General features: G+C 40.3%; 2 protein-coding genes across 4 annotated transcripts in view; one reads left to right on the forward strand and one right to left on the reverse strand.

Annotated features, from left to right (window-relative positions):
• VTI1B (vesicle transport through interaction with t-SNAREs 1B) lies at positions 1 to 14,175 on the forward strand. Of its 3 annotated transcripts, none has more exons than XM_020799900.3 (6): positions 1 to 305; positions 3,725 to 3,783; positions 5,730 to 5,921; positions 7,442 to 7,615; positions 9,456 to 9,517; positions 12,554 to 14,175. In XM_020799900.3, the coding sequence occupies exons 1-6, from the start codon at positions 191 to 193 to the stop codon at positions 12,642 to 12,644; spliced, it is 693 nt and encodes a 230-aa protein (XP_020655559.1). In that variant the 5' UTR covers positions 1 to 190; the 3' UTR covers positions 12,645 to 14,175. The 3 variants fall into 3 exon arrangements, with proteins under 3 accessions (XP_020655559.1, XP_078246522.1, XP_078246517.1); XM_078390396.1 differs by lacking the exon at positions 1 to 305 and adding an exon at positions 786 to 1,068 and having other exon boundaries at positions 11,617 to 14,175; XM_078390391.1 differs by lacking the exon at positions 1 to 305 and adding an exon at positions 789 to 1,068.
• ARG2 (arginase 2) overlaps positions 11,719 to 20,694 on the reverse strand; it is a 17,389-nt gene continuing 8,413 nt past the window's right edge. Inside the window, exons 4-8 of the mRNA XM_072986126.2 lie at positions 18,754 to 18,913; positions 14,746 to 14,840; positions 14,492 to 14,596; positions 14,182 to 14,318; positions 11,719 to 13,256 (exon numbers count right to left, since the gene is read on the reverse strand). Of these exons, the coding sequence (XP_072842227.1) occupies positions 13,051 to 13,256; positions 14,182 to 14,318; positions 14,492 to 14,596; positions 14,746 to 14,840; positions 18,754 to 18,913 (703 nt within the window). The 3' untranslated portion in view covers positions 11,719 to 13,050. The remainder of the gene's footprint in view (positions 13,257 to 14,181; positions 14,319 to 14,491; positions 14,597 to 14,745; positions 14,841 to 18,753; positions 18,914 to 20,694) is intronic.

The following is a 20,694-nucleotide window of genomic DNA, read 5'->3' on the forward strand; positions in this document are numbered from 1 at the left end:
TGGTGATCCTTCTTCGTCGAGAGGCGGCTCCAGGCACGCGGGTGGCGGGCGGGGAGGACTCGCTGCCGGCGCCGGGGAGGCCGGCTGCCCCGGCTTCCCATCCCGGAAGTGCCTCCCACACCACAGTCGCCGGGACAGTTCTTGGGGGGTGGGAAGCCTTCGCCTTTTCGGCCGTAGCTCCGGCGTCGTGATGGACCGCGGCAGCGGCTCTTCGGAGCATCTGGAACGGCTGCACGAAATCTTCCGAGGCCTGCACGGGGACCTCCGAGGCGCCCCGGAGAGGCTGCGCGGGTGCTCGGCGATTGGTACGGGCAGGCCCTACGGGGCCCTGCGGGGGGGGGGGAAGGTGGGGAGCGCGGCAAAAACCCTCCGAGGGAGAGGCTCTCTGGAGCAGGAGCTGCCCCTTGCCGTGGGCGCCGCGCCCGTTGCGCCCTCCGGGCCCGCGTTTCTTCCTGTGCGTGGGCTTCCGTCGCCGGCTGCTCCCCCGCCCTTGTTCGTGACTGAGCTCGAATCAGGAGCTGTGAGGCGCAGCTTCCGTGGAGACGGTTGACGGTCTCGCCGCCTCGGGGCGCCCTGACGAGGCTTCAGCCGTTCAGCCACCCCACCCGCCACCCCACCCCTCGGGAGTTAATGGGTGGGGGGGAGGGAAACATGAAAGCCCTGACTGGCTTTTGTTATAAGGTCTAGGAGTGAAACTCTTGGAAAACAGCGAACCTCCGAAGTGGGTTTTAGGAAGAGGTTGGGAAACAAGTTGGTGGGGGGGAATGGGAGAAAGAGAACCCCAACGTCTGGGATTAACCGGGGGGGGGAGAGAAGGAGTGGTTGCCGCCTAGAGTGGTTGTTTCAACCAGATGGGCGGGATACAAATCAAATCAATCAATCAATCAGTCAATAAGGGTGTAGCCGTGTTGAGGAAGGGATTTCGGTGTTCAGGCTACGCCGGAAATCACGCGCTTGGTTGCCTCACGAAGGTTGGACACGGTTATTTAGCAAGGAGTCCCCAGGCCTTAAGGAAGGTTGTGAGTGTGAATCGAATAAGCAGCCTTAAACTCGTGGATGAGGGGCCAGGTCATATTTGTTTATTTATTTATTTGTTTGTTTATTTATTTATTTATTTACCCCGCCCCTCTAGACTACGTCTACATATGGACACCGAGAGAGGAGGAGGACCATGGAAACCCGTGTTTGAAGGCGAAGCTGGCATTTTAAATGGTTTTCTGACTGAAAACTAGTAAGCCTTGGTGTTGGCTCCCTTCCCTCCCCCCCCCCCCAGAAATGTGTAAAAGGGACTTATGAAAACCACTTTGTTTTCGTTTCTGTATATACCTACAACTCTCAGTGTGTCATTGGGCGGCCTCTTCAATGGCCCTCTCCAGCTTGTGATAAGAGGAAAAAATGTTCTGAATGGCATGGTGGTATTTTTGAGACAAGCTACAAAATAGCACAGCTTTGCACTCAGTTACTACAGAGTGATTGTCAGCCCCTTAGTTGATTATCATAATCAGTTTAAAGCAACTTTTGTTTATGATCCCAATTGTGAGTCAGTGGCAGGATCAATTTAAAGTTGTTCTTAAATTAATTTAAGGTTGTACTGTTGTTAATAGTAATTCCATACTGAATGAGTGTTTTACACAGAAGTCTGTTGGGCTGAAGGAATTCTGTGTAGCCTTGAAAAGCAGAAATACCGATTCAAAGACATTTATTATTTTGTATCCTTCCCTTGGGGGGAAGCCAAACTTACAGTAACTTTGCACAATAATACAGGCCTACAGATTTGTTGAGATGGTATCTCTCATCAGTCTTAGCCAGCACAGCTAATGGTGAGAAATGATGGAAGCTACAGTCCCAAGAGTATTGACATTGCTCACTCTAAGATTACATTGAGAGAAAGTGACTTGCCCAAGCATATCCAAGTGGACCTGGATTTTCCTGCTTTTGAAACTAGGGCTAGCCACTACATGACTTTGACACACTTTTATTATTTGGGTAAGATGACAGGTTTTTATGAGCAAGTTTTTACCTTGGTCATAAAGTAGATGCCATTTTGCATCTTATATTACTCTGAACATCATAGATAGATTGAATGTCTTGAATTTTCATGCTAGGTGAGATAGTGAGATCAGAAGGCCACATAATCCTGCAATAGCCAGCCAAATACCTTGTGAAAGGTGATAAGCAAGCCATGATGAATATAGATATAAAATATCCCCTGCTATTTTATTTTATCTGATATAATTTTTTAAAAAACATTTTGAACGTGGAATTTCCACTCATAGTTTTTTTGTCTAGCAATGTAGCTAATATTTATAACAGTGATGTACATAACTTTTATTATTCATTTTATTACATTGCTGACTTGTTTTAAATTAAAATGATACCCAGAAAGAAATACTCTGTGAAGTTGATTTTTTGGCACAACTGAATGTTCATGTTTGAGCTGGAAGTTTAGTTTGATTCCCCACTATGCCTCCTTGTCAATGGAGTTGATAATCCAAAGGACCCTTTCCAGCTCTGCGGTTCCCAAATTATGATTATTTTCAGTTATCCACTGTATCGGAATGAGTTCATGAATTGTTAGCCTATGAAAAACATATGCTGTTACTTGACAAATTATTCCTGAATTGCATATGACATGAGAAAAATGGTACTTCTCTTTTCAGAGATACTGAATATTGTGGATGTTCTCTCATCTCAAGGGTGCTCTGGCTTATTTTATTGTGTTATGCATCTATATTATTTCAGCATGTCATTTGAACATACTAAAAACAAAAAATCACAAGTCCAACATTATTATGCATCAGCATCCAGTATGACCTTTTATACTTCTGCCTCCTCAGAATATTACATTGGAAAATGTTGGAGTTGCATGTGTAAACTTAGTCGAAGTCAATAAATTATTATTTATTACTGTACCTATTGAGAGCAAACGGTCAGCTTAATCTGGATGCTTGCAAGCTTCCCAGAATGTATTCTAACACAGTACGTAATCTGAAGTTTAGCAGCACTTTTGTAAGTAGAAGTTTTAACTCCTTAGATTTCCTCGTTACTAATGAAGTTCAAGTGGTCACTGTGAAAGATTCTTGTAATACTTATACATTTTCCTCAAAACAACTAGCATTGGGAGGGGGAGGACATCTAGTGTTTAAAAGTGCATAGTTTTTAGAGTGAGGTGTCTGCTGATATACTTTCCGAGTCAGAAATCTTAAGAAACAGAAGTCTTAAAAAATGTTCTTCCTCTATGCATACGAAGCAACATGTGAATTATACAACTGTATAATAGACTGTATGTATAATTCTGCCCTTCTACTTAAGGAGGTAGAGAAATTATGTAGATTGGATCTTTGTCTCTACAGCTGTATAAACACAGTATTTTCCCATGTGCTACATTGTCTGCATGGACTGGATCTTCCCATTCACTAAGCAGTCATGGTCCCTGGCTGAATAAATGTGCAAAATAGAATATTTTGCATTGAGGTGTGGATTGATGCCAGTATCTGTAATCCCTTTCTCAAGTAAAACAGTTGACGGCAGTTTCCTATGGTCACAATCTGGTCATGAAAAGCATGTTCACAAAAGGAGATACTATATCCCTGGCTAAATGAGTTAGCACAGATAAATATATACACTTATCTTGAGAATTCACCTTGAGAAGTATTTTTCATGTTGCTGTTTATTATTCTGTGAGGAATGTATTTCTTTCATGTATTATCTGTTTGTTTTCCAGAAGAGAAAAAGAAGTTGATACGAGAATTTGATGAAAAACAAAAAGAAGCGTATGAAACGGTGAGCATATGGATTACAAGTGAAGGAAGAGGCAGATGTGAACAGTTCAGTTTCTTCTGATTGGAACCTTAGTTCATTTTGTAGCAATAAATACAAATTGTGTTTCAAAACTTTTTTTTCCTTCACGTCTCCATTGGCTACATTCAGCAATGTAGCAGCCAAATGAAATCAAGTACTTAGAATAGCCATTTGTACTGATTGCTATTCTCTGACTTTAATTGAAGAATTATTGAGGTTAACACTGCTGGGTTGTGCTGACTCTTTACAATTTTTCAAACTTTACCTTCAAATAGTAAGCAACAGATTGAGATGCTGTTCAAGAAAAAAAAATCTAAAGAGCCTTATAGTCATGAAATTAGTGTCCTGGTCTTTTTTAAAACATTGGTGAATATGTGCAGATTTGTTTTTTTAAACAAAAATACAAAACTAAGCATCAGAAATGTCCGCAGGTTGGCAGTAAAACCTAATTGTCACTGGAATAAATTTATTTGGGCTACAAAACATCAATCATAGTATCATTCCTCCTTCCATCCACATACAGAACCAAACAAGAGAAAGAACGGTTCTATCCCTATGTTTTCCTAAATGCTGTTCATGGGCTTGGAGGCATTTCTGAATCAAATCTGGAGATTGCACAGGAGGTTGGAGTGGGGAAGATGGGAGGGAAGGGAGATTTGTGTTCTATGGAAATCAGCTCATGTAAAGTTAAATATAGCCCACGAGCCTTTTGTGCACCATGTAAGGCTTTGTGAATCGAAATTATTTACTTTTGACAGTCCTCTGATTTTTTAAAGAAAGGTATCATATTTTTCCATGTATAAGACACCCCCATGTATAAGATTTCCCCCCCCCTTTTCTAACCGAAAATTTCTTTCATTGCAAGAAAGTAGAGGGGGAAGGCAGTGGTAAAAGCGCTTTGATTCCTGTTTTCCCCCTCCACTTTCTTGCGAGGAACATGCTTTCCCTCTCTACTTTCTTTGCAAAAAGCTGCTTTCCCCTTACACTTTTTGCAACAAAAGCGTAGGAGGAAAGCAATTCCTGCTTTCCCCCTCCACTTTCTTTGCAAAAAGCTGCTTTCCCCCTACACTTTTTGCAACAAAAGCGTAGGAGGAAAGCAATTCCTGCTTTCCCCCTCCACTTTCGTTGCAAAAAGCTGCTTTCCCCTTACATTTTTGCAACAAAAGTGTAGGGGAAAAGCAACTTTTTGCAATGAAAGTATAGGGGGAAAGCAGCTTTTTGCAAAGAAAGTGGAGGGGGAAAGCAGGAAACTCTTTCCTCATACACTTTTGTTGCAAAACATGGAGAAATTTTTTGCAAAGAAAATGGAGGGGGGAAGCAGGGATCAAAGCTCTTTGACCGCTTCCTCCCTCCTTACTTCCGTGTATAAAATGACCATCAATTTTTCCTTTAATTATTTTAGGAAAAAGTGTTGTTATATACACAGAATAATATGGTAATATACTTTCATAATAGGCTTTTGATGTTTTCATGTTACTGAAGAAACTGAGCAGTTTCTATATATTTTTAGATTCTATTTACTTTTTATATTCCTTAGTGTGGTATTTCTTTGTTGGCTATTGGCTTTATGAATGTAAAATAAACATGCTAGATAGACCTTGTTTTCTTTTTTCTTCTCTGTTGAAATATTTTGATTCGCAAATTACTTATTTTTTCTTTTTTTTTTAACCTACTTTTTTGTCTATAGTCTCCCATTTCTTTAGCAGGGCAATGATACAGTAGTTTCTTCAGAATATGGTGTATTGTGATGTAATCATAAAGAAATGTCATATGATATGTTTCAGTGAGAAACCAGGGTAGAGATAGTAGTTTTAGAGAAATGTTATATTACTTAGACCCTCACCAAATTGACCTAAAACTTGACCAAGTTTCTTCAAGTCCACATATATCAAGGACCTTGGTGTCTTTTTTTAAAAAACTTTTTAAAGTTACGGGAAATGGAAGAAGAACTGAAATATGCTCCAGTTTCTTTTAACAATCAAATGATGGCAACGATTCGGACATACAGAAGAGACCTTGCTACATTTCAGAGGAAAATGAAGAGTACAGATTTGGGAGTGGTACCAGGTGTGCGTGGAGAGCCTAAATTTGGAATTTTCTCTACAGAAAATGATCAGAGTGTGAGTACTACATCCAAACTAACTATATTGAAAGTTATTTTTGATTATTTGTTGCCAGCTGAAGTTGTTGCTAATCTAAGGCTTTCAAATATGAATGATAGATTTAATTTGTGGATTGATATGATTGATAGCAACTTTGTACATATAGGAAAATTACAAAAATTTTCCCCAAAGTGTACTATAGGCATACAAATTAAGTAGGGCTAACAGCTGATTTAAAATTTTAAGATTGTTAATTCTCAACCAAAGTTTTTAAATTCTGAAAGGAAGGTCCATGTTTTTGCAGGTAGGAGGAAAGAAGCAATTATTTGGCATTAAGAAAAAGTAAATGAATAAAGACTCTCCTGATTGCAATCATTATTACTGATAAAATTTAGTTATGTTTAAAAATTGGCATTTACCCAGTATAACAATGCTCCAGAACATTTAAATGGTTTGTTAAGTTCTGCTCTAATTACAGTAAAGCATTGCAGTGCTAATAAGCAATAGCCAGATGCACATACTGTTTGACATCTAAATTTAAGTTGTGCTCGTAGCACTTTATCTGGCAAGCTGTTGTAATTTCAGTTTTTAAAATATAAAATTTGCTATCTACCTTTTGCATAGCTGAAAATGCATTCATTCAAGCAGTATATGTGTAATAAAACTTTCACAGGCAGTAAAGCTAGTAAAAGCAAATATGAAATTTAGTGATCTTTTTATTTTACACTGAATTACCAGAATCCTTTTGGTTCTGCACACCATAAGTAGGCAGTCTGTCAAACACATTTATGCACTGCTGGCTTATCATTGAGACCCTCAGATTCCTGAAGTCAAGGAGGGGGTCATGTGCTTGGTCATATGATAGACAGCATGTACTGAGGGATAAAACATTGCTCATTTGCCCTTACGCATTCCATTTTTCCATTATGTTGAATAAAAGATATCAGTAAGGTATTCAGCCAGAAAAGAGAGGACGGGAGGGAGATAAATCTCAGAGTATCAAAAGAAATATTATTTAACCTATTGAGCACATTACATTTCACACGTTTATTAATTTGGGGGACTGCCTTGGAGCTCAGTGATAAAATTAAAAATGCATTTCAAAATTGTGTTACACAATAAATGACAGAACTGAATAATGGTAATACAACAGCAAAAATTCTATTGTGCAATTGTGGGCTCACATCCTGAGGTTATTCTTGTGATTGTGCTGAGGCAGAACTGCTAGCTTGGCTTCTCCCAGTTGCCCACCTGGTAGTAGAGTTTCAAAATTGGTACTGTTGTGATAAACAGGAGGGAGGAGAGGTTCGTGGGATGATATTAAGAGAAAAACGGCACAGGCTTCTTTTTCTCAGGTATGATGTACATAGGTTCTTGTGTAAATCTAACATTGTTAGTCTGTGTGGTGGCCGAACATTCTGGTAAAGTAAAGACCATCACCTGTTTGGCTGGTTAAACTGTGGCTTCATAATTATAAAAAATATGAAGGTAAAAAGTTTTTTCTACTTCTTTAAGTAGGTCTTAATTGTCTCTTTTAGACTCAGATACAGTCTCAAAGGGTGTTACTGCTTCAAGGGACAGAAAGCTTGAACCGAGCCAGCCAAAGTATAGAACGGTCACACCAGATTGCTGCAGAAACAGATCAGATTGGTACTGATATAATTGAAGAACTTGGGGAGCAGCGGGAGCAGCTAGAACGCACCAAAGGCAGAGTGAGTACAAATAATGATATAACAGCCCGGCATTTCACTTTTGGAAATAACTTGATTTCTTCCATGTATTTTCATGTAAACACATTAGCCTGAAAAGTGTGGCTATGGAAGATTTTCCAGAAAGCATTCTTAATGAAATTTGAAGGTACAAGTAAACACTAGCCTCACTTCAAAGTAAAGTTGATATGAAAAAATTGCTCTTGGGCTTCCTTTTCAGACCTGATTTTTTTTTCTAAGAAGCAAGAGCTATAGTATTGAATTTTTGAATGTGCTAAATTGCTGCTAGGATAGTTTTGTGATATTACTGAGTTCTATATAACTACATGAACATATGAAGCAGTCTTATTTTGAATCAGACTGTTCGTTTGATTAGTCCTTGCTGCTTATACAGTGGGGTCTTGACTTGAGAACTTAATCCGTATTGGAAGGTGGTTCTCAAGTCAAAAAGTCTGTAAGTCAAGTCTCCATTGACCTACAGTGCATTGAAAACCGATTAATCCCATAACAGGCCGTTTTTGTTCCATTTTGGTTTTTTTCTGGTCTGTAAGTCAATTCTCAGGCTGCAAGTCAAACCTAAATTTTGCGGCCAGAGAAGTCTGTAACTCAAAAAGTCTGTAAGTCAAGCCGTCTGTAGTCAAGGGTCCACTGTAGCTCTTTGAAACAGGTTTTCAGAGATTACACACGTAACTTCTCAGTGGAATGCGTATGGCGTATTATTGACCTGTGGCCACTTTCGAATGTCTGCCATTTTGGGATCTGTTACCTCAATGAAGACAGGAGGGCCTGGTGTGCTCTGGTCCATGGGGTCACGAAGAGTCGGACACGACTTAACGACTAAACAACAACACCTCATTAATGGTAACTCACAAAATTTTTAATGCCAGAAAATCTTATGTGACAAAAGAAAGCATTCAGTCAGTAAAATTGTTCCATGATTACCCACACTTCATTAAAAAAAACCCAGCTCTCTAGACCTTCTGTATTTGAGAGATCCCAGATATATACACGAATTCCCAGTGTAGTATAGTGGATAGAGTGACAGACTAGGACTCTGGAAACCAGGGTTCAAATCTGCACTCAGCCATGGAAACTGACTGGGGAAGTGGAACTGGTCAAACCACTTCTTAAATATCTCACTTACCTTGAAAGCCCCGTTAGAGTCACAATAAGTCGGTTTTGAATTGGTGGCATAGAACACACATGCAGATATATCTGGTTGTATTTCCAAGAGAGACAAATTTGATTTAAAATAGGTCATAGCTGAAAATTTCTTTAAAGAAAATAAATTCTGTAAAGAAAATAAATTTAGACCATAGTTGAGTCGCAGCTCTCCTATTCAAAACAAAGGCACATTGTGGCATTTAACTTCCACTCTTAAAACACTGGCTGAAATCCAGTAGCAAGTTGCTACTAAAGTAGCTGCATTGAAAGATTTGGTGAGCCAAATCCCTTACATTCTGCTAATCCAATGATTCTATTCTAATTGTGACTTACTGAAGAATAGCCACTGTAGCATAATCTTGTTAGCCATGTTGCTCCTTATATAGCAGTAATTCTTAGTCTTTGGTTCTTCAAATATTTGGACATCAGTTATTAGAATCCCCAATTATTAGCCCTACTGGTTAGGCCTCTGGAAGGTGAAATCCAAAACAAGGGGGTTGGGGGAACCTCACATCGGAAAATTAATGTTGTAAGTAGAAAACCATGGTGGGTTTCATTTTTCTGTTCTTCTCTGAATAATCTGGGCACAAAATTTATATTCTGTGTAAGCATAGAACAAGTGCGAACATTAAAACAAAGGTTTTTACAAGAAATAAAGCTAAGTTTTTTTATCTTCCAGTTGGTAAATACAAGTGAAAATTTAAGCAAAAGCCGGAAAATACTGCGTTCCATGTCAAGAAGGTAAGATCAATGTTAAACAGTAGTTTTTTGAGAATTTCATCAGAATCTTTTAAATGCCAGCTGTCTGAAGTTGAAGGTTCAAGTAAAGCCTATTCCTTCCATACAGTTTTGTTCTGTTCTAGAATTTTTCCCTGTCTTTAACAAATCTAAATGTTTTCTTTGTGCCTTTGTTCTATCCTTGCATGGATCCTGAGAGTGGATTAAATTGCATTTTGTGAATACTAATGTAGAGCAAATAACATTTCCAGGAATACAATAGTACTCCAAAAATACCCGTATTTTTCGCTCCATAAGACGCACTGTTCCACAAGACACACCAAATTTTTAGGAGAAGAAAACAGGAAAAAAATAATTTGTTTTCTTCTCCTAAAAATTGGTGAGCCTTATGGAGAGGTCCATCTTATGGAACACATCCTAAGACCCTTTGGAGGCTCGCCCTGCCCCCCCCCCAGGGGTCAGAGGGGGCGAAATCGCCAGCTTCTGGGACTTGAGGCTTGGGAAGCTTCAGAAGAGTCCCAGAAGCTGGCAATTTCCCCCCCTCTGGCCCAGCGGGAGGGGGGGCAGGGTGAGCCTCCAAAGGGTCCTAGGGTGTGTTCCAGGATGCTTTAGAGACTCACCCTGCCCCCCTCGGGGGTCAGAGGGAGCAAAATCGCCACCTTCTGGGATTCTTCAGAGGCTTCCCAAGCCTCAAAAGACTCCCAGAAACTGGCAATTTTGCCGGTGATGGCGCTGTGTGTGGGGGGAGTGTGGCAAGGGTCCTGGGAGGCTCCCTCAGACCCTTGCCACGCTCCCCCCACCCCCCGACGGGGCCAGGGGGGTTAGAATCGCCAGCTTCTGAGAGTGTTTGGAGGCTTATCAAGCTTCCAAACACTCCCAGAACTTGGCGATTTCGCCAGGGCTGGCCCCGTGGGGGTGGGTGGGGGGAGTGTGGCAAGGGTCCTGGGAGGCTCCCTTGGACCCTTGCCATGCTCCCCCCACCCCCCCACGGGGCCAGGGGGGGTAAAATCGCCAGCTTCTGGGAGTGTTTTGAGGCTTGGGAAGCCTCAAAACACTCCCAGAAACTGGCGATTTTGCCGGTGCTGGCCCGTGCGGGGGTGGGAGGAGTGTCGCAAGGGTCTGAGTGAGCTTCCAGGACCCTTGCGACGTTCCCCCCCCACCTGGAAGCTGGCGATTTCGCCGGCGCTGGCCCCGTGGGGGGGTGGGGGAGCCTTGCAAGGGTCCTGGACGCTCCCCCCCACGGGGCCAGCGGCGACGAAATTGCTGCCTTCGGTCCATAAGATGCACGGACATTCCTCCCCACATTTTGGAGGGGAAAAAGTGCGTCTTATGGAGCAAAAAATACGGTAACCAGTCTCATCTGATTTTGGAAGCTTATCAGGGTCAGGTCTGGTTTGTCATTCAAGATAACTTCAGATCCCCGAGTGGGGTAGGAGAGAATCCTATGTGATCTAAAGAGCCACTGCCAGTCAGATTTGACAGTACTGAGATAGATGGAAAAATGGTTTGGCTAATTGGTTCATAGTACTTTTACTGTTGTGGGAGTAAAAGTAAAAAGGAGGCTAACAAGAATATTCAGTTAATGAAAACATTCTCCCTTCTACTAGGAGTATCCCATGAGTAATGCCCACAGGAACTCCTCATCCAAACTGCTACATATATTTAATTGCTCAAAACTAGCACTTAATAAGAAGTATGTTGAGAATAGAAAATCCTAGGGGAGAATTGTATTGTCAAACTAATTTGATAGTGTTTATAGGTTGTTTGGTAACTTCTCATTTATATTTCAGCTATAAAATATATTAAAAGTATCTACTGTGAGATGCCATTTTAAAGAATAGGCAAGAATGTATAAATGGAAAATCAATAATTGACAAAGGGACAGTTCACAATCTGGGAACATGGTTAAACTGTAATCTCTAGCAAATGTAATCTCATATCACATTTCAGATTTTATTGTGATGTGTGAAGTGACAAATCATGGTTTAAAGTTGGTTTGCAAACTAATTCTCAAGTTAGCTGGCTATTACATCCAAATTGGTGAGTCATGACTAGGCATTGCTCCAACTCATGGGACTCCATGCTCTAATTTCTCTCCACAGCTCTGGCCTCTTCACCCTGCCTCCATTCAAGCATTTGTATCTCTGTGTTCTATAGCTGCTCTATGTCAGTTCTTGAGCTGTAAGGCGAAAAGGAAGCAAAGATGCCAGTCAGTTAACAGTCTTTATTGAATTTTACTGTACAAGGAGTTCTGCTCAAATGTAAATTTTGCAGCAGCGAATGATCACTGGTTGTTTACCCCTTTTTGCTGTGATCTCCTATTCTCAAAGCACATTTCATTATTGCAGGAAAAGGGAAGTAGATGGGATGCTAAAAGGAAGGAACTGATTGCCCCAAAGCATCCAAACTGGCAGGTCCTTAGCTACATTGTTATCTTGCAGCTGCTAGCTACTAATCAGACTGCATGTGATGTCACTTTGTCAGCAATAGGGAACCATCCATAGATTCTTTGGGCAATAAATCAACTAAGAATCTCATAGTACCTTAGATGAATACCTTTATTTGCCACTATTTTTTGTGCACTGCAACTGCTCACCTCAGATGCATCTGATGCAGAGGGCTGCAATCCTTGCCAAATAATTTTGTTATAGTTTATGGTGCTACAAGACTCTTGCTGCAACAGATTAACAGTGCTACCCACTTTGGGAGACATCAGGGAAAATAATAGAATTAATGATAATCCACCTATAGTTTGGAACTTGAATCAATTTGGTTTCTCAGGTATTTAGACATCACATCTGAATTAGGATTGTGTGCGAACTTAAATGTTTCCCTCTTTAAAATTTCAGATTAAAATTAAGATCTTATTTTAAAAATAGGCAAGCAATCGTACAGTATTTGCAGGTCATCTAGGTGTATGCTATCAGTTTGCACTTTTGAAATATGAAACTTCCATCTTATCTTAGTGATTTGGATGGATGGTATTGTCAGATGTTTTTTACAACAGTAAGTAATCCCATATTCCCTTTTTCTTTCTAGGCTCATGACAAACAAACTGTTACTCTCAGTTATTATCATTTTGGAGGTAGCCATCTTAGCAGGCATTGTTTACTATAAATTCTTCAGCTGAGCTTTCAAAATACACATTTTTCTACCCTCATGTCTTCCATCCACCCTAAGGACTATGCACAGAAGTTACTAATGAATAGTGGAAGTGGATTGTATTCAATGCAGTTGAGAGATACTACTGAAATGCTGTCAGTTTAACAGCATGTTCACCTGAGAACATTACTGGAAGAAAATGTGGCTGGAGAAAAAAGATGAAGGGCAGCAAAGTGATGGTAAGATTGTATAACTGCAAAGTAATAAAAGATTCTCTAAGTTGAAATGTTGTCTAAATTGTAGTATGGCAGTGTTGTCACACAATGGAAAAAGTAACATGTCTCCAAAACTGATGAAGTTTTAGCCCATTTTGAGAAGGTCAGCAGAGCTTTATAAGATGTCTGTTGTGAAATATCTGCTGACAGTTGGAGGTCCTAAATCCGTACTTGCTCTTCACTATCAGATTCATCTGGTGTACTAGGTGTTGGGAGGCCATCAAAAACAATGTGTGCTCCTTCTCTTGTTTGTCCAAAGCATGTAGCAATCACATCTACTGCAAGATTTGCTGTTGCATTCACTTCTTCCTGTGATGCTCCAAGCAATGGATTTACTTCTACAAGGTCCACGGCTGAAAGCAGGCCTAGAAAATTAAAAGACAATGAGTGACATGGAAGAAACAGGAAAACAAAATGTTTGTTAGATACTGTCTGTGCTCTTCATAGTGGCACATGGATTTTGTATGAATTCCAGTTCAGGCTGCAAGAAACCCATGGCAGTTTTGAAATATTTTACTATTCAACATAAACTTTCATTGGCTTTTTAAGAGCTATCCAAAATGACAATAACTGTTTGCATTTTTACCCTCTTTTTAGATTATATTGTTGCTACTCAGCTACAGACAGTATTAGTAAAAATAAGTAGCTGGATGTTTAACATTCCAATAACTATAATTAACTGGATAAAGAAAAACGGAAAAGGGAAAGCAGACATATTATTATTATTTTCTCATTAAAAGCACATAATTACAGGTAGTGGAAGACTGCTAGGAAATAGCTAATAGTGGAAGAGCAGCTAGAATGACTGATCCTGTAACCAAGACTACATTTCTGTAGTTTATGCTCAAGTTTGTTAGGTATAATTTTTAATTGTAAAAACCTATCCTCAGTAAAGTCTTGTTTTTTGTTTATATGTCTGCATACTTGGAAGTATGATTCAAATATTATCTGGAAGCTCATTTCCCTCTCTTTTTATTGTCTAGTTCAGTGGTTCTCAACCTTGAGGAACCCAGGTGTTCTTCAGCAACTCCCAGAAACCCCGACCAACGCAGCTGGTGCTGAAGGCTTCCGGGAATTGCAGTCCAAGAATACCTGGGTTACCCAAGGTTGGGAACCACTGGTCTAGTCCACCCAAAAGAGAACTCGAGCTTTTGTCTGACACTTATCCGAACATTTTGATTTAATCAATCTCTGTATATTTTTGTATCATATCTACCATGCTAACATGCACTCTTTTCTTGTATCATGTTCCTTTGAAGTAAAAGTAAAATATATTTGACTGATTCTTACCTGTATTATGTATTTCCTCTGAGATGTACATGCCTTCACGATATGTTAAGCCACCCAAAACAGGAGTCCCTGTTGCTGGAGCCAATGCTGGATCAAAAGCATCAATGTCAAAGCTGAGGTGTATTGGTCGTTGACCTCTGCAAAAGGAGAATCACTTCATTTTACATGTATAATATGTGCAATATCACCTATAAGAACCACTTAGTAAGATAACAAGTAGATAATTTGCTAATACTGCATGTGGTCATTTTTTTTGTCTTAACGTACAGTATCTTTCCCAAATAGTCATTTGCCTTTTAAAAAAAGTTACCTGCCCAAAAGGTGGTCAAATGTTCTTTCCATCACTTTCTGGATTCCCAAACCATCAACATCTCTCATTGAAAAATATTGGATGCCAAAATTCTTCAGAATATAGCTGTACAAAGAAATTAGTGTAGAGTTACAATTATATGCTGCAAGTCAATATACTTCTCATCTCAGAAGCCATTAAATTCATCAGTAGCCCAGGCCAAATATTGTGAATAAAACAAAGTGCTCTGTCAGCCAAGTTTATCTTGCACTTACTGTTCGGCTGGATCAACATCCCTTAGGCCAATATATACAATATCTGATCGTGAGAGACAGGGCTTTATCCAAGAAAATCCAGGAAGCTGTGGAACCTATAGAATGAGAGAAGAAAGAAATATGTTTTTAACATAACTAATCAGTGAGAGATGTTTTATAGGTTTTAGCTGGCATCCTGTTGCCTAAATGTGTAGCAGGAAGTCAACTGCATTAACTGTTGTTCCTCTACTCTGTCAGGCTTCCCATTCCATGGCCAGTTGTGTAACTAATCTCCCAGTGTCAAAATAGGGATGTGATAAGCATGTGGTGGGCACTTAACAAATTGCTCTTCCCCTCCACATTTAGGCAATATTTAATGGGAGATAAATGAATTGATTAGGTTTATTATATTCCTACAGTAGTTTCTTTTCCCTCAGGAATAATATTGTATAATGAGGAAAAGCTTCATCATCATTATTATTAGGGTCAGGACAAACAGGCCTTTAAAGTGGAAGTTGCTTAATTCATCAGCAGATGATTGGATGGGCTCTGTTTCGCAAGCACTTACCATATTTTCCATGTATAAGACGCCACTTTCATTACACTAAAAATTGTGGGGCGTCTTATACACCGAAGTACACTGAGAACACAGAGAGAATAAAACTGCCCATACCTTGCCTCTGTTAAGAGGCTTCCTTCAATCATGAGGCTTAGCTTCCTACAGTCAGGAGACTTGGCTTCCTCCAATCACGAGCCTTATGGAACTGATGTCAGCTGATGCTGAACAAACCAATTGATCACCTCATTGGAGGTGGAGCCTGTAGGCTGTTGCATCCTTGTCCGATTCCTTGTCAGAAAAGCGGAGACCCAAAATTGGCCGGTAACAGTATGCCTCCATGAAAGAATGGCTACACTATAGTTGGCCATAATAAAAGTATAAAATTAAACTACTGTATACTTCAGTGGGCTGGAGTGTGTGGCTGGATAACCAGGAGCTCAAATCTTGCTGTGCCTCCTGGAGAGATCACTGCTCTGCATCCTTGAGCAAGCTATGCAGTCCCATATTACCACCAGAAGGAAGGACTGGTAAACCATTGCTGACTACTTTCCATCCAGCTCTGTTCTTTGCTTTTGTGGAGTTACTGGTGTTAACTTCCATTTTAAAGTGATTAGATATCCCCAGGAGAATATAATGCAAAATGGATTATGCCTGATGACATTTGCAAAAGTGCTACAATGTCTCTGAAAAATTTCTGAAAGTCTTGTTCGTGCCAACTGTCCAAGCCAGATGAAAACTTACTCAGTTGTAATTGGTGAGGGAAGAGCAAACGATGCTCTAGTTATGCAGTAAGTAGCATTCTGCCTGATGATAATTTCTATAAGCTCAGCCAGGAAGAGGTTATTTATGTCTTGTCTGCTGCATCTGCATGCAGCCTAACTTGTTGGAGATAGTGATATCTATCTGCTAAAAAGGATTTCTTAAAAGTGTGAGACACAGCTTTTTTCTATGGGATTTCAGTTTAAAATTTTGTCAGGAAAAGAGTGCTGGTTGGTGTCACCGCTATTGCATTTATTTGTAATTACTTGAATTATTTGCATCCTTAGGAGTAACCTGTGTTTTAACATCTCTTTGTTCTTCTTCTTTTCTTAATTCCTCACACAAATGCTTGGCTGAATGGATGGAAGGCTAAATCAGTAGTGGGGACATGGACTTGCATATAAACCTTGCCCCTCAAAGGTTTCCATGCACCTGACCAACATTCCCTCTAATTTTCTGTCCCACTGTGCGGGAGCCTCATTGTGTGTGCAGGGTTGACAGGCCTTCATTCAAAATGGGAAGTAAACAAACCAAGCTACCAGTTGCCGGTGCCCAGCCCCAATGGAACTCTGGGTGAGCATGTGCACAACTCAGAGGAAACATTGTACTTGACAGTGCTACAGCCTTCCGCATGTTGCTTGCTGTGCTACATTACAGTAGTATGGCACTAGACTGAATGTACTTACAAAGCTCTTGTGACTTACTGTTTGCTCCTATCAATCCCTCACTCATTTGGTGCTAGACATGTTCAGGATAGAGTTTTAACTGCAGAGTAAGTTGAGACGTACAGTTGTGTTCAAAATTATTCAACTCCCACTGAAATTGAATGTTTTGGCCATTTTGACATTGATTTTGATCATTCAGTCATCTTGCTTACATTTACATGAAAGAGGCACTTGTAGGTCAGAGAAATATAACCTTAAGTTTATAATGAAATAACCACAAATGTCTTTTCTATGCTCACATCATTATTAGTTTTTATTCAACCCCCAAGTGACATTCAATCTTAGTACTTAGTACAACATCCTTTTACAGTTATAACAGCTTTTAAACGTGAAGCATAGCTTGACACAAGTGTCTTGCAGCGATCTACGGGTATGTTCGCCCATTCTTCATGGGCAAAAGCCTCCAGTTCACTCAAATTCTTAGGCTTGCGCACTGCAACTGCTTTCTTTAAGTCCCACCAGAGGTTCTCAATCGGATTTAAGTCTGGTGACTGCGATGGCCACTCCAAAATGTTCCAGCCTTTCCTCTGCAACCATGCTCTAGTGGACTTGGAGGTATGCTTGGGATCATTGTCCTGTTGAAAGGTCCAACGTCTCCCAAGCCTCAGGTGTGTGACGGACTGCATCACATTTTCATCCAATATCTCCTGGTATTGAAGAGAATTCATGGTACCTTGTACACGCTGAAGCTTCCCTGTACCTGCAGAAGCAAAACAGCCCCAAAGCATTATTGACCCTCCGCCATGCTTCACAGTAGGCAAGGTGTTCTTTTCGTCATATGCCTTGTTCTTCCTCCTCCAAACATAGCGTTGATCCATGGGCCCAAACAGTTCTAATTTTGTTTCATCAGTCCACAGAACACTATCCCACAACTTTTGTGGTTTGCCCACATGACTTTTGGCATACTGCAGTTGACTCTTCTTATTCTTGGGAGACAGCAAGGGGGTGCGCTTGGGGGTTCTGGCATGGAGACCTTCATTACGCAGTGTGCGCCTTATTGTCTGAGCTGAAACTTCTATACCCACATCTGACAAATCTTTTTTCAGTTCCTCAGCAGTCACACGGGGACTTTTCACCACTCTACGCTTTAGGTAGCGCACAGCAGTCGAAGTCAGCATCTTCTTTCTTCCACGACCAGGTAGCATTTCAACAGTGCCCTTTGCCTTGAATTTGCGAATGATGCTTCCTATGGTGTCTCTTGGTATGTTTAACTTCTTTGCAATCTTCTTATAGCCATTGCCCTTCCTGTGAAGACAAATCACCTCTTCTCTTGTCTTCCTGGACCATTCTCTTGACTTCACCATGTTTGTAACCACACCAGTAAATGTCTAGAAGGAGCTGAGTATCACAGTCCTTTTAAAGCTGCCTAATTGGTGCTTATTATGCTTGATTGGTGCTCGGTGACATCCACAGGTGTTTTCAATACCTGATCGAAAACACCTGAATGAACCTCTCTTCTTTAGAGTGGTAGTCTTTAAGGGGTTGAATAATTGTGGCAATGAAGAAACCACAAAAGAAACATTTACTACTGTATTACATAAACAACTGATGTTATTTTAGTTGCATTTGGTTCTTTAAAACGTCCTTGTAGGATTTCATTCTGAATACAATTCCAAATGTACACTATAGTCCCTAAACCCCTTTACAGCATTGGGGGTTGAATAATTTTGAACACAACTGTAACCCCCTTAGGCCTATTTTAAGCATACACGACAAGAACTTCTCATGTCAGTTTTCAGCATAGGAATACTGATGTGCTCTTTGCTCCTATGAGTGCAAATGTTAATGTCATGAACCTGTGCCATAATTCTAGGCAATCATGGGAGTCAAATTATTTTGTTAGCACTCAAGGGCTCTTAGCAGGTAAACATTTATGTAAGAGAAAGCTTTTCTCCAGGAGTCTAGCCTATAGTAAAGATAATAAGCAAGACAGAATACAGATTTAATTAGAGCGTATCATTGCTACACAGTACAATCTCTGCTTACCTTGTCCTGAAGTTCTCTTAGAAGAAATGAGACTGGCTGTCCATGGAGATTTCCTGAGTGACTTGTGAGTGGAGTGTTAATATCAGCATGTGCATCAACCCAGATAACACATAGGTGTGGGTACTGCCTGGTGTGACCACTGATGGAACCAAGTGCTAAACTGGAACAAAAAATACAACAGATTTCAGGATGATACCGATTTTTCATTCAGGACAATAAATTTTAGAGAATCCAGCAAAAAAGTATAATAGCCATTTTTGCAAAATATTTTGGAGTATAAAATCCTCAGTAACCATTAAGAGAGAAATAAAAGCACTTACACACCTGAGTTTTTGTAATTGGCAAATGTTAGAAGAACCCCACATAGTCCTTTCTAGCAACAAGAACAGTCTTTTGTTGCCTGTTGTCTAGACCTTATGGACACACCTCACGGTACCTTTTGAAGTGCCTTTTTAATAAAAAGAATGTAATCTGCAAAATCGCATTCTAATTAGCACATAAGAGGACTACTGCATTTAAAAAATCCTCTCTTGCACATTTTCCCACAGTGGCCATTTAGATATCTATGGGAAGCCTTCCATATGAGCCTACCCGGCTGTTAAGATCTAGCCAGGGGGCCCTTTTGAAAGAGCCATCCCTCAAGGAGGTAAGAGGGATGGCTTGTAGACAAAGGGCCTTCTCGGCAGCTGCCCCCCAGACTATGGAACGCCCTCCTGACTGAAATTTGTCTGGCGCCAACACTGATGATATTTCGGCGCCAGGTCAAAACCTTCCTGTTCCAGAAGGCTTTTAATTGAAATAACATTAACTGTGGGTCTTTATGATGGCAATTTTAATTGTATTTTAATCGTATTTTAATTGTATTTTAATCATTTTATATTTTATTGTATTGAATTTTAATTGTTGTAAGCCGCCCAGAGACCTTTGGGTAGAGTGGGCGGCATATAAATTAAATAAATAAATAAATAAATAAAAAGAAGAACATACACACAATAATAGTCCTCTACTGTAGTACCTTAGCAACTTGTATTCAGAGGCAGGTTGCCTCTGTTGCTAGCTGTAGTATAGATGCAGCTCACAGCCACTGATAGGCCCATCCTCAATGAATTCATCCCATCCCTCTAAAGCAGTGGTTCTCAACCTTGGGTTACTCAGGTGTTTTTGAACTGCAACTCCCAGAAACCCCAGCCAGCACAACTGGTGGTGAAGGCTTCTGGGAGTTGCAGTCCAAAAACACCTGGGTAACCAAGGTTAAGAACCACTGCTCTAAAGCCATCTAAACTGGTAGAGTTACTACATTTTATGGTGACACTAAAAAGACCATAGTTTAACTATGCACTGTCTAAACTCTTCCATCAGAATCTTCACTGGATGACCTCAGATCCTACATATGAGGTATATTGAAAAATGAGGCATATTGAAAAAAACAGAATACTGCAATCAATCATCTTAAAATGTATGAAGATGTGATAGTGCAAAAACAACTTTTAACATGTTCTATATGGAGGTGTCCTTTCATCGGTAGGAATTACATTTTTATATGCATAACTGATTTCGAAACCATCACAGGATTCATAGCTTACACTCTCTCAAACTGATTAAATAATTGGAGAATTATGTTTGGGTGGGGAAATTAGGGAAGAGATGCTTCATCAATCAATGTATGTTAAGGACGTATCTGCTGCCAGCTGGATGCAGAGCATACCTCTACTAATGACTTAAGTGGGTGGACAAGATCATGTGGGAAGAGAATTGTTTAGAAATATCCTGGTCCCATGTTGGACTTTAGAAGTAGTAAGTAGCATTTTGAATTATACTTTGGAACACATACTCTGAAGCAGGGGTGGTTAACCTTTGTTCCTACAGATGCTTTGACTAGAACTCTCATAATCTCTTAGACTGAGGCTTCTGAAAGTTGACATTGAAAACATGTAGGAGACT

This window comes from Pogona vitticeps, chromosome 1 (assembly GCF_051106095.1).
Source record: "Pogona vitticeps strain Pit_001003342236 chromosome 1, PviZW2.1, whole genome shotgun sequence".
NCBI lineage: Eukaryota > Metazoa > Chordata > Lepidosauria > Squamata > Agamidae > Pogona > Pogona vitticeps.